The 15,891-nt window shown below is 57.6% G+C and overlaps 2 protein-coding genes across 2 annotated transcripts; one reads left to right on the plus strand and one right to left on the minus strand.

The window, feature by feature from the left end:
* Window positions 1-161: 161 nt before the first annotated feature.
* Window positions 162-3,907, plus strand: RABIF (RAB interacting factor). The gene is made up of 2 exons (XM_053912697.2): window positions 162-390; window positions 3,525-3,907. The coding sequence occupies exons 1-2, from the start codon at window positions 262-264 to the stop codon at window positions 3,768-3,770; spliced, it is 375 nt and encodes a 124-aa protein (XP_053768672.1). The 5' UTR covers window positions 162-261; the 3' UTR covers window positions 3,771-3,907.
* Window positions 3,908-6,031: 2,124 nt separating this feature from the next.
* Window positions 6,032-14,115, minus strand: LOC112318810 (alpha-1,3-mannosyl-glycoprotein 4-beta-N-acetylglucosaminyltransferase-like protein MGAT4E). The gene is made up of 4 exons (XM_024576010.2): window positions 13,005-14,115; window positions 11,652-11,734; window positions 10,180-10,433; window positions 6,032-6,065 (listed from the first exon to the last, which is right to left on the minus strand). Exons 1-4 carry the CDS (start codon window positions 14,113-14,115, stop codon window positions 6,032-6,034), a joined length of 1,482 nt encoding a protein of 493 aa, XP_024431778.2.
* Between the last annotated feature and the right edge of the window lie 1,776 nt (window positions 14,116-15,891).

The following is a 15,891-nucleotide window of genomic DNA, read 5'->3' on the forward strand; positions in this document are numbered from 1 at the left end:
GTGAGCATGGAGAGGATTTGTCAGCGCCAGGCAGTGACCCTGTCACAAAGCCAGCTGACGTTCTGGGGACGCCGTGCGTGCCTGCGTGCGTGTGTGCGTGCGCGCCGGAGCGCAGTACAGTCCAGCTCAGGGCAGCGGGCGCCTGCGCAAAAGGTGGTGGCCACCCACTCCGCCCCTTCGGAGACCCGCGCTGGGGCAGTCGGACCAGACCAAGTCGCGCCTGCGCAGTCCGAGTCCCAGGCTGTGGCGGCGGCAGCAGTGATGGAGCCCGCGGCAGCGCCGCCGAGCGAGCTAGTGTCCGAGGAGGGCCGGAACCGGAAAGCGGTGCTGTGCCAGCGCTGCGGCTCGCGGGTGCTACAGCCGGGGACTGCGCTCTTCTCCCGCCGGCAGGTAGGGCGGCCTGGTGCGGGGCTGGAGCCTCAGGGCCTGGGGCCAGTTTCTCTTGGCTCCAAGTCCCGGACCTTAATTCTTCTCCTGATGCCGGCAGCAAGAGGGAGAAAGTGGAGACAACGTGGCTTTGGTAAACTTGCCGCAAGGAAGTGTAGAGTTCACCCCGTTTCAACCACGTGCGGGCCGTCACCCGGATTGCTCCCCACAAGCTCCGCCCTGATGGCTTTACACGCTGGGGACCGGGGCCCCGCGGAGGACGGGGACGCACAGTATGGGGTGGGCCGGCGGTGCCCTTCTTGCACTCGGGGCGTTTGTGCTGCTTTCCTCTCTACTCCGCGGCCTGTGTCCCGCACCTCATCCCGCGGGCGGGTGTCCCAGCGCCGCCTCAGAGACGGGTCCTCTGCCGAGGCTGCCTGCGGCGGAGGATCCAGATTCTGAGCCTGGGCAGGCCCTGGGGTGTTCGCATGGGGCGTCGCGGGGGGCTGCCCAGGCTCGAGGGGACAGGCGTGGGCTGCACCTCTGGGTGGGGGGACTGTCGCAGAATTATGGGCACTTTGTAAAAGCACCGTAAGTACTCACCAGCATGGAAACTACAAACACGCTAACAGAGGTTTTCTCTGCTGTAGCGGTTTTTATTCCCATCTGTGTTGTAGCAGGCTTGCCAAGTTTTCTACAAAGGAAATACGCTTGAAAAAGCAAACGGAGGCCTCAACAGAATCTCGCCGAGTCGTGTCTCCCTGTCTCTGAGGAGCCCGTCGTGCGTTAGGGGCCCAGGTGGGTCCCCAAAGCAGTCAACCCACCTGGCCAGGGAGGTGCCTGCCTCAAGTTAGACAAGACTCTTGGTTTCCGCCCCACAGTCCGTGCAGAACCCCTGCCCATTCCAGATGCGCCCCCCCGCAGTGATCCTGGGCAAGACGCTGCTGCTCAGATCACACGTGTGCGTGTGTCTGCGTGTGGTCCTGGGGGTCTGGCTTGCAGGGTTTAAACCCGCAGTGGGCAGAGCAGGTTTGCAGCTGTGACATAAATAAATGCTGCAGTAATTAATGTGCAGTAACACGGGCAGGCACTCGGTGTCTCTCGCCCGCACAGCTGGAAACCTAATTATTTTGCCCTGGGAGGTGGGACCTGGAGGACCAGAGGGACCCACAAGGTAAGGGGCAGTGGGGAGGGATCTGCCTCCCTTTGCTGGGCGCTTTCTGAGGGCAGACGCTTGGGCCCTCCCTGGTTTTCTCCCCTGAGGGGCGGCCAGATGTGACTTCAGCCTGCAGCAGAGGGGATGGGCCAGAAATACGTGCAGGGATGGCGGTCAGTCACAGCAGGTTTCCCGGCACCTGAGTTTTTGCCCCCCCCCCTCTGCCTGCTCCCGTGGTCGCTGAGGGAGAGACAAAGCCTCAGGGACTGGCTGCAGTCGGGCGAGGAAAAGAGTGAGGAGAAGGGCGGAGTAACCAGGGGGACCGTGGTGCTTTGCGGTGTCCTCAGGTGCTGCCCCGGTGACGCAGCACAGACACCTGTTCTCATAGGCCCAGTGCCTGGAGGACCAGGGCAGGGATGTTCGGGTTGGGCGCCTCCTCCCTGCCAGGGTTACCAGGCTGGCTGCAGCCCCACCCCCCTTCACTGCGCAGTTCCCCGGTGTTCCCTTCACACTGTCACATTCGGGGGTGGGCTCACACATCCCTGCCAAAGCCTTTAACTTTTCTGGACTAGTATTCTGTGTTTTAATTTTTTTTTTAAGGTTTTATTTATTTTTAGAGAGGGGGAGGGAAAGAGAAAGGGAGGGAGAGAAACATCAATGTGTGGCTGCCTCTCACACACCCCCCACTGGGACCCGGCCCGCAACCCAGGCATGTGCCCCGCCTGGGAATGAACCAGCGATGCTTTGGTTTGCAGGCTGGCACTTAGTCCACTGGGCCACACCAGCCAGGGTGTATGTTTTTTAAATACTTAAAAACATTCTGCTTTTATTGTGATGGCCAGTGGCAGACTAGCACCCAGAGGCCATGCTGGCTTGTGAAGAGCCGGGCTGTGGGAAGTACCGTTGCGGGGGAGGGTGCAGGGAGGGGCAGAAGGTAGTAGGTGCTGCACGTGGTGTATTTTGCAGTAGTCTGGGGCAGTATTCCAAATTTTAGGACTCACTTTTCCTTTCTAATGTTTTTTTCTAAGATAATTCTAGCATATTCACAACAGTGGTGGAATAGAGCAAAGCCAGCCACCCTGTGTGTGTGGTTTCCACAAACACCTGAGTTCTGCGCTTTGCTGTCACTGTCCCAGGCACTGGGGACGTGGTGTTGGGCCAGAAGGGGCTCGTGTTCTCATGGAGGAGAGTCATGGGAAACTGCTAAGCCAGCAAACTAATAAAACGGTTTCAGAGGATGACAAGCAGAAAATGGGGGGGGGGGCGGCACAACGAAAGTCTGAGGATGGTGGGTGTGCTCCTTATCTTGGTCGTGGCGGTGTGCCCGAGTGTGTCACGGTGTGCGCTTCAAATACCAGCCTCACGCGACGTGTCAGTCGTCTCTCAGTAAAGACGTTAAAAATCAAAGGAGCCCTGGCCAGGTGGGTTAGGGTGTCGTCCCTGTACACGAAGACTGTGGGCCCGCTCCCTGGTCGGGGCACATTCAGGTATCAACCAGTGATGCGTCAACAAATGGATAACAAATCGGGTGTGTGTGTGTGTGTGTGCGTGTGTGTGTCTTCCTAAAATCAATGATTTTTAAAAACAAATGATAACAATACCGTGGGCAATACGGGAAGTCAGTTCAGATCATTTGGTTAGGGAAGACCTCCTGAGGCGGTCACTTTTGAGCTGAATATGGAGAAGGAACTGCCTCACCGAGATCTGAGGGCAGAGCAGAGAGCAGAGTCCCCGTGTCTGAAGGAGGCCTGAAGGCCTGTGGGGCCTCAAACCCCAAAGTCTAGATGGCAGTTAAGCCATCTGGTCACCATCACACAGCTGGTCACCGTCCCTGTCCACGTCTCCTAAGAGTCAGGGCACAGGCCGAAGGCAACAGGGGAGCAGCCCACAGCCCGGTCAGGCCTACATGTCTGATCTGTGCGGGCACAGTGTGTAGTCCCCAGAGAGGGGTGCTGGTGCCTCGGGCTCTCAGTGTGACGTTCCTGTGTTCTCTCCCCTGCAGCTCTTCCTTCCGTCCATGAGAAAGAAGCCCGCCCTGGCTGATGGCGGCAGTCCCGACGGTGACCTCCTGCAGGAGCACTGGCTGGTGGACGACATGTTCACCTTCGAGAACGTGGGCTTCACCAAGGACGTGGGCAACGTCAAGTTCCTGGTGTGCGCAGACTGTGAAATCGGGCCCATCGGCTGGCACTGCCTAGATGACAAGAACAGTTTCTACGTGGCCTTGGAACGTGTTTCCCACGAGTAGGGGAGGGGCGCAGCCCCTCTGAGCGTAAGAGCTGCTTGTCACCAGAGCCCAGACGGCTGGCGGAGCAGTCCTGCTGCTGCTCCTCTGTCCCAATTACAGTGTCGTGTGTCCAGGTGGGCGCACAGATGCCAACACTCTGCCCGCCTCCGCAGCCTCACTCACTTTGCGTCACTATGTCCCCTGAGCGCCCCCTCCCGTGGTTCCGGACGGGTGTTTCTCAGACGTCCTGTTCTCCCTGTGCCCTGCTGGGCTCTCCTTGACCCCGGGGCTCCCTGGCTTCCTGCTCTGGAAGAGCAGGCGGTCATCAGCCTTTTAGCCAGGATGACACGTGACAAAGATGCTCTTGAAGCTCTGGTCAAGAAAGCACACAGGTGTCTGAGAGCAACTGTTGTGTGGCTGCCTTTACCATAATTTATTCTTCAGAGTTTAGCATTTACAAGCTTTTGTATTTAAACCACAGGTCAGGAACACTTCGGACACACCTCCCGTACCAGGTGTGAGGGCCTCTGCTCTGGGCTTACAGGGCTGTTTCCCGGGCCTCCCGGAGCCGCAGAGGAAGAGGGACCCATACGGGAGGGATGGGCCTTTGCGTGACACGCAGGAGTTTGTGGGTTTGCCTTCCCTGCACACGTTCGTGCTTCCTTTGCCCGTGGCAGAGACTTAACGGGTGCTGAGTTCACCCACTGAGCCCCCTGGGCCTGCTCCTCATGGAATGTTGGTTCCTTTGGAATCTCTCCACCAGCCCCGAGCACAGACATCCCTTCAGCTGTGGGGCCGCTTGCCGGAGCGAGTGATGTTGCAAACCCGTCCGACTTTCACTGGGACTTTGCACTGTTCTGTCGTTTCTCTTCTGAAGTGAGTCACCTCGAGTGGCCTCCGTGAGCGGGTTCCAGTGTCCCCCCATCACCCACCTCTCAGATCCGGGAGACCTGCACCTGCCACTGGGACGCACTAGTGACCTGGCTCACCGCAGCCCCTGCTCCCCACGGCTGCTCCCCACCCACGTGCGGGCCTGGGGCTCGGCGTTGGGACCAGCCTATACCCTCCCTGCCCAGCCAGAGCCCCAGGGGCTCCTGCAGAAAGGAGAGACCTGTTTCCAGACAAGCGGCCCCGGGCCGTGGCGCAGCATCTGCAGAACAGCTGTGGGGATCATCCCTCAGGTCAGAAGGCGCAAACCGGAGCAGGTGCCTCAGGGGGGGTGACCGGCCGGTCCGGACACAGCCAACCCAAGGCCAACCCCTCCTAGAACGAGGCTCTGGCTTTTCTTTCCTCCTGAAGTCAGAAACAGCACACATTCCCTGCAGGTAAAGACAAAGCTGGGTACGAACACTTGTAATCCCTCGCATTGGCACCATCCAGAGGTGGCCAATAGTGAAGTGGTACAAATCCTTAATGTTTTTCTACGTGTGTATATGTGCGTGTGGTTTTGTAAAGCAGATACGGCTTGCACTGCCGTCTTATACCTGCTGTCCCCTCCCCCGGCATACTGACCGCTGTTGGCGGACGTCCATCCTCCGTGCTCTGTGTCTGTGCGGCGCACAGTCCGCTGCTGCTGTCCCTGGGTTCTCACAGACGGGCTGTAGCGTGCGGCCTCGCAGGGAGACTGGTCCACGCGTTCCTCAGCCTGTCCTCGGGGCGCGTCCACACTCCTCTGGAACAGCCGCGCCCGGCCGACCTCCCGCGTCAGGGAGCACTCGCTCCTCTGAGCCGTTCCCACCCTGGGCGTCTGTCTTCCCACCCTGGGCGTCTGTCGTCACTAAAGAACATTTGCCACTTCAGTGGAGAAAAAACGGTGTCTCCTTGCTTTGATCTGCATTTGTTACTTCTAATGAAATTTTATATACTTACTGGTCATTTGTACCTTTTTTGGTAACTGCCAAACGTTGTGCCCCGTAGCCAAAAGCACGGAGTCACTGTGCAGTCTTTCCAGGTTGGCATGGAGAAGTAAAGGCCTGAACAGCGGACAGGAGACCCCCATGGCCTTGGGAAGAGTAACGAGAAAGAGCAGAGGTGGCCTGAGCCCTGCTGTGCTCGTCTCCCATTCCAGTCTCCCTGATGCCCCGCGAGTGCACCCACGTCCCCCGTGGGGCTGTGGGCCTTCTCCCTCCCCAGCGCCTGCCCCTGTGAGTCCAACCATTGGATGTCGGGGGTGGGGGTCAACCCCAATACTCAGGGGCTCAGGACCCCAGCTCAGGGCGCTGACATCCAGTGGTGGACCCCACGCAGCCCCGACCTCCGCCCACTCATGGGGTGTGAGCCTCCTAGAGGTTCTGGTGAAAGCGGCGGAAGCTGCACCTGCGGGAGAAACCCGGAGTCAATGTCAGGGAGCAGCGCTTTGCCTGTCCTCCCTCCCCGCGGCCGGCAGGGGGCAGTAGAGGCCAGCGCCCGTTTGGGGCTCAGTGGGATGATGCCTTAGAGCTGGCGGGCCCCACAGCCAGGGTTCTGGAGGTCAGGGGCCTTGAGTCTGGGGCTAGGAACATCTGAAATAAGAGGATCCTCATGAGCCTCTGAGGCAAGAAGGTGTACACTTGCCTCATACTCTGAAAAGGGGCTCGGGGAGGAAGGAAGTAGCCCAGGGTGCAGCCACACCTGTTCTTCGGGGTCCGGTATCCATCAGAGGACCTGAGGCAGCTAAGGGCTACCTGCCTGTTCACACAGAGGCTTTTCTTCCGTGTGCTCAACACGCCCCGCCGCTAGGCTCTGGAGGTGGGGTGCCTCCCGGGGCCACACTGCTCCCCTGGTGAGACCCACAGAGCCTGACCGCGCCCAGCGGCATGGCCGGCCCAGAGTGGCCTGGAACTGCCCGCTGTGATTCCCAGACACTCGACCCCAGCACAGCACATAGTGCAGGGAGCACACGCTCTGTCCCTTCAAAGCACCGGGGAGCCTTGGGGGCTGCTCGGGACTGTCACCAGGGGACTCGTGGTTAGTGTTGGCCTGGGAATGACCCCAGCATCTGTGAGTCCTGCTTGATGTTTCCTGGGAGGGCTTTGTGGAGAGGATGGCACCCAGGAGCCCAATTGCGCAGAGCACCCTACAGATGCGGAGCCCCTCCCGGGGAGCCTCCTGCCTCGGTCAGGGGTGTGGCCTCTGTCTCCGTCTCCCGTCTTCCTCTGTCACTGCAGCTCTGAGTGTGGTGGTCGGCCTGCCTCCAGCCTGGCTCGTCCCTGTCTGTCAGTCCTCAGTCCAAGAAGACAAGACCCTAACCCTGCGCTTTCTGTCTTCATTCCTCAGAAGCCCAGCTCCGTCTGACACCGGCCTGTCTCCTTCCCTGTGTGGGTTCCATATAAGTGAAAAACTTCTTGGCTGTATTTCCACATGCAATTCTCTACTTAAATGTAACAAAAACGATCCACGTTTGAAACAGATTGTGACAGGTGGTGAGAAGGGGAGACTTTACAATGGCTTGTGTCTTTGAACTCCTTGGTCTGTTCTAATTGTCCGGTGTATTTGGCACATCGTCCGTGGCACTCCCTCCTCCTCTGACATCGGCAGGGTCTGCAGGGACATCCTCGGTTTCAGTCCTGAGATGGGTAATTCACAGCTTCTCTTTTTTTGTCGGTCTTGCTACAGGCTGGTCAGTCCTATTGGTTGTTAAAAAAATTAGCTCTTGCCGTGGCTGGTGTGGCTGGTGTGGCTCAGTGGACTGAGCGCTGGCCTGTGAACCAAAGGGTCGCCAATTTGATTCCCACTCAGGGCACATGCCTGGGTTGCAGCCATGTCCCCATTACGGGGCTCGTGAGAGGCAACCACACACTGATGTTTCTCTCCCACTCCTTCTCCCTCCCTTCCCCTCTCTCTCTAAAAACAAATAAATAAACTTTTTAAAAAATAAAATAAAAAATTAGCTCTTTGTTAAATTGGGTTTTTTATCTTGTTTTTCTGTTCTCTGATTTCTGTTCTTATCTTTACTATTTCCTTGCTTCTGCTTGGGTGGCAATTACTTTGCTCTTCTTTCTCTCGAGTCTTGCAATCGGTGTGCGGATCAGTGAACCATGTCTTCCTTCTTTTCCACTGGGAACATTCAGTGCTGCGAATTTGCCTCCCAGCACTGGTTTAGCTGCACCCCACAGTCTGATGGGTCGTATTTTCACTTTTGTTCAGTTCAATGTATGTGTTCATTTCCCATGAGTTCCTCACTATCAACTTCAACTGGTACACCCGACCAAGGAGCATCGTCCAGCGAGAAATCTCCAGGACAAAACTTCACAAACCACTCTTGACACATCCGATTAGTCACAGCACCTTCTCCACACACAGTGCCAATCTTTATTTTTACATTTATACCTCTCTTGAAATAACAAAGCCTAATATGCCGAAAATGTTGCTTATTTTCTTCCATCTTCAATATTAAAATGGCTACACAAAAATTTAATACTTTTGATAAGTTTTTTAAAACTTCATGCTGATATGACAGTGGTCACAATACAATCTAACAAAATGGTTTCAAATGAAATTAAAGACAACTAAGCACTACTAGAGCCAGCTTACGGAAAAGGCAAATGGACTTTTTTGTCTGACCTTTCTTGCCAGATGAACAAAATAATTGGCCAATCGACCGGAATTTCAAGCCACTGAACAAACTTTTTGGCCGATAATGAACTTTCTGGCCACCGAACAAACTCTTTGGCAGATGGAACAAATTTTCTGGCAAATGAATTTCTTTGCTGAACGATATTCTTGGCTAAGCGAACAGACTTTCTGGCCAACCGAATTGTGGGGCCGCTTCAATATAACCACACAGGTAGTTGAATGCAAAGAGGGAGAAGAATCACCGGGCAAAATTAAGGAAAGGAAAGCAGAACGACTACATTCGTTTCAGATAAAGTCGAGTTCAGAGCAAGACCGTGACTGGAGGCAGAAAGGGACATTATGTTTTGATAAAGGATCGATCCACCAAGAGGACACAATCCCAACTGTGTGCCCACCAAACAGACAGACCGCAAAGTGCACGAAGCAAAACCTGGTAGAACCGAAAGAAACAGACAACCCACGAGGAAGGACGGTGGGAGACTTAACCCCCCCTTTCAACAACTGACCACAGAGCAACAAGGGAGAAATCGGCAGAGAGAGAACTCAACAGTATGAATACATAACTCATCCAATTTGAAACGGATAATTTTAACAACCTAGAATTATTTTTAAAATTACATTCATAGTTCAAAAACTCCCTCCAAGAAATCCCCGGGCCCAGATGGTTTCACTGAAGAGTTCTACAAACACTGGTGCCGCTTCGGGGCTCTCACTTGGGGCCCGGACCCCCCAGGCGTGGGACGTGCGCCCATGCTCAGCAGGAGAGGAAAACTTCCATGTTCTGGGAACTCCACGCGCCGGGGTCCGTGCCCTGTGCTCTGCCTTGGCCTGATGTCCAGCTGTCCATGTGGCCTCTGAATGAGTCGAGGTGTCTGTGCTAGACGGTCAGTCCCTCAAGTCCCTCAGGGACGGGCCCTGTGGCCATGTCATGCAACCTGAGCTTGACAGACACAAGTAAACACCACATCGGGGCTTTAAACAAAGTTTGATTATGGACTTTGAAGGGGAGAACTCGTCCGTGGAGCCTCCCCAGGGGTGATAGCCGTTCTGGCCAGTGGTGGACACGGCCCCCGACCAGGACAGGGCAGCCACAGGGCAGGCAGGGTGGGGTGGCCTCAGCCGGGGCGGGGGGGGGGGGGGGGGGGGGAGGGGGCGCCGAGACTCCATGATGCTCAGGAAACTCGAGGGCTTTGTGGCCTTAGAGACGGGCGACAGGGTCAGCACGGAGCTGAGGCAGCTGCAGGCCTCACAGTGGAAAGCAGGCCGCCCGTCAGGGGCCACCCCTCGAGGAGGCATCCTCTTACACCTGGGCTCCCGGGAGCAGGCCTCACTCAGCACCTCAGACGGGGAGGCAGCTGCCCAGGGCCCCTCCTGAGTCCAAGCAGTGGCTTCAGCAAGGTCATGGCTGTCAGCTTAAGGAGAACCACTCCCTCCCACCGCCTCCTGGGGTACCGCACCAGTGTTCCGCAGCCCCTTTGCAACTCCTCCAAGGACAGAAGGCCAGGTACACCCAGGGCTTGCCACCTGGCTGGCTGGAGGAGCCCCTCCCCGTCGCTGACCTGCCCTCCCCATTGCTGACATATGCTTCCCACAGGCTGGGCCTGCAGAGCCGAGAGGCCAGGAAGGAGAGACCAGATGTCCCTGGAAGGGGACAGAGCACCCTCCAATGGCCCTGGCAGGCGGCTGGTCTCTGGGTTTGCTGGGTTTATCCTGAGCACTGCGGGGAGGGCACCCGCCTCCTCCTGCGTGCTCGTCTGTTCACCGTTTCTGGGTCGGCTGGACCAAGATGCGAGCGGGAGGGCCTGCCACCAGGACGGCTGCGGCGCCGCTGCCATGACGACGTAAACCCTAACAAATACACGGACTCGGGGCTCACGGTGAGGACCTTCTCATGGCCATCGCACTGGCCGTCTCAGGGGCCCCGGGGTCTCCCTTGCTCACACAGGCACAGCGGCCCACGGGGAAGAAGCGGCTGCGGATGCGTCCGAGATCCCGGGGCTGGTGCAAGATCTGAGCCTGCAGGGCCTTTTCTCTGTCACAAGTCTCCAGTGTCCAGCTGTGGACTTTCCACCTTAGAACCTGTGTCTGCAAAGCTGTTTGATAAGGCAGACTCTTAGCCTCCGGGTTCACCTGGGACCCGAAGGGCCAGGGTGAGAGGTGGGTTTGGGGTCCCATGGGTGCATGGAGGCAGGAGAACCCGTCCAGTGCGTGTTCGAGGGTCTGCGTGTGTCCATTCGGCGCGTCCAGCCTGCTCTGCTGGTCTCTTCACACAGAAACCAGGAGCCGGCCCCTTCGGTCCTGGCTTCTGAGCAGATACCGCCCGGCTGAGTCAGGTGCCTGTGGCAGAACGAGCCAAATCATTGTTTGGACAAACATGCAGAGGCCATAACCTTCTCTCCGGGCCCCAGACCAGAATCAATGTGCAGACCAGGGAGGCTGCTCAGCCTCCTGCAAGGCACAGGCAGACCCCCACAAGGCAGGACTATTCCACCCGGAAGTGTCCATCGTGCTGAGATGGAAAAACCCAGCCTCAGAGGATGGCTCAGCAGTTGCAAGCAGGTTCCAGGTGGGTGACTTCCCAGCACCATACCGGGCAGGGACAGAGGCACTTGGTCACAGTAACAACAGGGCTTCCCCAGAGCTGGGACGGGAGGGCAGTGCTGGGACCACAGTGTGTGTGGGATCTGCGTGTGTGGAGAAGAGTCATGCATGACCTTGGACCTTCACCTTGGCCCGTACAAGACACCCCCTGCCATGTCCTGCCTGTGTATTTAGAGACAAGTCAGTGTTAGATATGATACTAGTCGCGTAAGGCTGGTAACAGCAGACCCCAGACCGGGGGCCCAGACCACAGGAAGGAATTTTCTTCCAGTTCCGGAGGCTGGGTCAGGGAAGGGCAGACTGGCACTGGCAGGGGTGCAGGTGGGGCCCCAGGTGTCTGGGGTTCTGTGGGCTGCGGGCTGGGCCCTGCTGGCAGATTGGTGGTGACTTTCCTGAGGTTCCTCAGAAGCCTTCTCTGCACCCGCCTTTGGGCTGCACAGGTGAGACGGGGGTCTAGGGTACAGGGACCCCATGTGGCCACTGCAGACTCCAGGCAAACAGTCTCTGTTCTTCACACCTACTTCTCAGTCTGTAAAACGGGGGTCGCCCACCCAGTGTCTGTCCAAAGACTAAGTCAGACGTGGATTCCTATGAGCTCTGTGAACTAAAAGCTAGGGCTCATTCCCTCATTCAGCAAACACCCCCGAGTTTGGGCCGTGTGTTCAGAGCTCACTGTGCAGCAGACAGACCCAAGCGGTGGCTGAGCCAGCCCTGCGGACAGGAGCCAGGGGCCAGGGAGCCCCGCACTCCCACTCCCTGGGAACTCTCCTGTCTCTCCTCTTTTCTTTGGTAGCACTCGTGGTAGCCAGCGCTCTCCCAGGGCTGGACGCCTGTGGAGAGGTGTGGGCGTGAGCCTCCGGGGCAGGCCTGGACGGGGCGGACACGAAAATAGATCGCGGGGGTTGGAGCACTTTAATTGGAGAATGAGCAAGATTTGGTAAAAGCAGTTTAAGAAGCAGTCCAAAGTGACTCATGGGCCACTCCTGTGAAAGTGCCGTTTCGAGATTTTTGAGTTCCTGTATGGAGGCCACTGCTGCCAAGGACAGACAGGTTGGGAGGGGACATCTTTGGGGACAAGCGAAGGATTTGGTTTCAGATGCGGTGAGTGGAGATGACAGTGACCATGGCTCCGGCCCTTCTCTTTCCTGTTCCCAAACCCTCAGGGCCTCCCCGCCGCCATCAGCAGGGTCTAGTAAGCGCTCTAACTTGCTTCTACAGCTTTTTAAAGGATAGCTGCTTTATGGAGACATAATTCACGCACTATAAAACTCAATTTTTGGCCCTGGTTGGGGTGGCTCAGTGGATTGAGTGCCGGCCTTCGAACCGTAGGTTGCTGGTTCCATTCCCAGTTGGGGCACATGCCTAGGTTGCAGGCCGGGTCAGGTCCCCAGTAGGAGGCGCATGAGAGGCAACCACACATTGATGTTTCTGTTTCCCCCTCCCTTCCCCTCTGTCTAAAATAAATAAAATATTTTTAAAAAATAAAATAAACAGAATGAAGTGGAAAGATTGCTGCTGAGCATCCATCCTTATAGGCCAGGAAGAGTTTTGAAGGCTCAGAGGATGTGGAAGCCGGCGGGGGGCCAAGGGGTGAACTGCAATGAGAAAGTGAGTTTTTGCTGCAAACTGTTCACGTCCCAGCTGGCCCAGAAAAGCAGGAACTGGACGGTCAAGTGAAGGGATTCATTAAGACCATCGGTCCCTCGGCTACTCTCCTGGACATCAGAGTGTGACCCTTAACGGGAGTCCCTTTCTTGGCCTCTTGTGGTGTTGACTCTAGGGACCCCCCCCCATGGTCTCCCCGTTCATCCCTCACGCCCCCTGACTGAGTGTGAACTCTGGAATGTGCGCCCGCTCACACAGCACACACCCTCGTGACCCAGATCATCCCAACCAGGCTGAGCACGTTCCCTTGTTTGGGTACCGAAGGGGAGGGACAGGTCTCCTGTCATCTCCCTGGCACCAAAAGCCTGACCGAGCCTTCTCCCTCCGCCCGCTTCCCACATCTGGTCACCCGGACAGGCTGGAACAGAGTGGCTCCCAGGCTTTAACTTTTTGGAGCCTCACCAATTTATCTCCAACTGTGAGCCTCTGTCCTACCTTTGGCCCGGTCCTCCCAGAGGTAAATGTGCCTGATGATGAGCCCTCCAGCCTGATGGGCGTTCACCACCAGCCTCACGCAGCTCACATCGTGCCCCACGCTCTGCGGAACTATCTCCTGATCCAGCTGCCCCTCCAGGAGAGGGCCCAGCACGGTGAAGCTGGTGCAGTACTGCGGGGTTCCCTCTGGCTCATAGCCCAGCTCCACCTGCCCCTTCTGCAGGGCGTGCTTTCCGTCCACGATGGTGCCTGTCAGCACCTGTACCCGGCGCAGGCTGGCTGGGTGGTTCAGGATGACTGTCAGGTGGCTCCCTGCGCTGACGTTGTGGGTCCAAAAGAAAGACTCATCCAGAGTGTAGGCCTGCCAGGGGAAATGAACCCCCAAAACCTGCATGTCCGTGAACACGGCTCCAGGTGGGTTGTGGGGGCCGCGGGGGACCCTGTTCCGCAGGGCTCCAGCCGCTTGGCCCTCACGGGTGCTGTAGTAGGATCCCCGGCGGTAGAAGAGGAAAGGCCTGCTGAGGACGGCGTGTTTCTGGGCCAGGAGGGTGCGGAAATGCGGGAGCAGCCGGTCCAGGGGCTTCTCCTTGTGGAAGAGGAGGAGGAAGTGGGCCAGCAGGGGGAGGTCCCTGCCATGCAGGAGCTTGCCCAGCAAGCCCAGGTTCGAGAACTCCAGCAGCACCCACGGGGCCCTGCTCATGTTGGCCACTCTCCAGCGGACGTGGGTGATGAAGTTGGGGGCGCAAAAGGCGTCGTCCTCCAGCAAAAGGAAGTAGTCAGAGAGCCCTGCAGCAAAGCTCACGAGGAAGGCATGGTCCACATTCTGCTTGGAGCAGGCGTCCCCCTGGTAGGCCTCGTCCCCGAGGTCACCCACGGGGTAGGCATCCTGCGGGGCATGTATCAGCATCAGCTGCCCTGCCAAGATCTGCGGGCTGAAGAGGGTTGAGATCTGGGCGGCGGTTTTTCTGAGCCAGGTGGGGTCAGAGTCGGCCAGGTGGACCAGCACCACGAGATGTCTCTGCTCTGCCCTGGAGGAGGCTCGGAACAGGGAGACCAGTGTGTACAGGAGGCCTCTCCGATCCGGGCCTGGCACCGAGGAGATGCCCACCATCAGCCACGCTGGGGGAGGCAGAATGGGGACTACGGTGAGTGTGGGTGGTGGGGAAGGTGCTAGAGGATCACGGGTTGGGGTGCTCTTTGGGGCCTTCTCTCTTCCTCTCTTGCCCGTCTATTTTCCATAGTTTCTGTCTTAAGATTTATTTTATTTTTTATTTTTTCCCTCCCTTCCTTCCTTCCTTTATGGGGAAGGAAGGAAGGGAGGGAAAGAGAGGGAGAGAAACATCAATGTGTGGTTGCCTCTCACACACCCCCACTGGGGACCTGGCCTGCATCCCAGGTACGTGCCCTGAATGGGAACCAGCAACCCCTTGGTTCGCAGTCCAGCGCTCAATCCACTGAGCCACGCCAGCCAGGGCCGATTCTGTCTCTTGGTGCAGGGGATGTTGAGGTCCTTGCTCCTCAAAGTGGGCGCCTTATTCCAGGACGTGGTCTGGATGCTCACCAGAAACGCGGAGTCGGGGCCTCTGCCTCAAACCCACCTGAACAGAACCAGCATTTCAACAGCATCGCCAGGTGCCTTGTGAGTGCATTTCGGCTGCGAAGGACTAAGCTTTGTGGTGCTGAGTCCCCACGGGTCTCTCTGAGTCTGCTCGCAGCCAGACTGGTCTGGCACGGGGCTCAAGTGCTCAGCCAGCATCAGCTGTTTGTGTTTGCCCAGCTCCCTCCCCAGAGCTCCCCCTGGAAGAAGATGTCTCAGGGAGAGCAGTTTCTCTCGAAGTCCTGAGTCCAAGGTTCTCCTTGGCCCGTTCCTGCCACTGAGTGCGTGGCCTCCAGCAGGTCCCTTCAGCCCTGAGCTCAGTTCCCGACCCAGGAAATGGAGGGCGGTGGACCCTGAGACGCAGGCCCGTTGGAGGCCCAGCGTTCTCTGATCCAGTGGCTCTGCTTCCCTACGGCAAGTGACTTAAGCGTCCTGGTGGGGAGAGGACTGTCCGCCAGATTCAGCCATTCCCCGCACGGCCCCGCCTTTCCTTCTCCCCTTCCTTCTTTCCTTCCCCGCTACCTTACTTCTGGGGATGTCCCCGCCTCCCCTGGGGACCCCATTCCCCTCCTTGGAACTTACTCTTTCTTCTCTGCTGGACTTTTTTCATATATTGGAAGGTGAGATTCTGCCAGTCTTCTCCGGGTCCCGGGTCCTTCCTTCTGCTGTCACTGTCCTGGGGCATTAACAAAGCAAAACATGCCTTTCCTTTCATGACAAGAACAAGGTTTAGCCCTAGGGGCTTCTGGAAGCTTCTCCAGGGAAAGGGGGAGTGGGTCACTCTCCCCAGGTGAACCCAGCACATTCTCAGGACATCTGACCACTGGCCAAAGGACCCAGGGCTCAAGCAGGGTTTGGTGTCTTTCTCACCTTAATACATATGGGGGAGGGGTGCAACTTCTTCTTGGACCAGTGAGTCCAGGTCCACCCCCGCTCCCTTTGGAGCGTTCTGCTCTCAGGTGAAGGGGACAGGCGCTGCTGAGGGTCCGCCTGTCCACACCCTGCCCACCCTATGGCCTCAGCCCCCACACGGAGAGCAACGGTTGCTACCTGGCCTTTGATAGACATCGCGGGATCCTCTTCAATTGTGCTGGAGACTTTCAAAGTGATGAAGAGCCACAGGAGCCCGAGGGCCACCGAGGTTAGGAGGCAGCGCCTGATGGAGCACCGCATGGTACCTGGGCTGGACGCGGCTCCTGCAGCAGAAAGCGGCTGCGGCTGGGGGCTGCCCCCACCTCATGCACGCCTCCACTTCCCTGTGTCCCCTGGAAGCCTTCCCCCAACCCGCCC

This window comes from Desmodus rotundus, chromosome 10 (genome assembly GCF_022682495.2).
Source record: "Desmodus rotundus isolate HL8 chromosome 10, HLdesRot8A.1, whole genome shotgun sequence".
Lineage (NCBI taxonomy): Eukaryota > Metazoa > Chordata > Mammalia > Chiroptera > Phyllostomidae > Desmodus > Desmodus rotundus.

Excerpts from the sequence above, each read along its gene's own strand:
- LOC112318810 (XM_024576010.2), bottom strand. The coding sequence starts at position 14,115 with ATGGTGGGCATCTCCTCGGTGCCAGGCCCGGATCGGAGAGGCCTCCTG. Across the intron at positions 11,735-13,004 it reads CTGGGAGGACCGGGCCAAAG|GCGTCCAGCCCTGGGAGAGC; the intron begins GTAGGACAGAGG and ends ACCTCTCCACAG. Across the intron at positions 6,066-10,179 it reads GCCATGAGAAGGTCCTCACC|GTGCAGCTTCCGCCGCTTTC; the intron begins GTGAGCCCCGAG and ends TTTCTCCCGCAG.
- RABIF (XM_053912697.2), top strand. The coding sequence starts at position 262 with ATGGAGCCCGCGGCAGCGCCGCCGAGCGAGCTAGTGTCCGAGGAGGGC. Across the intron at positions 391-3,524 it reads CGCTCTTCTCCCGCCGGCAG|CTCTTCCTTCCGTCCATGAG; the intron begins GTAGGGCGGCCT and ends TCTCCCCTGCAG.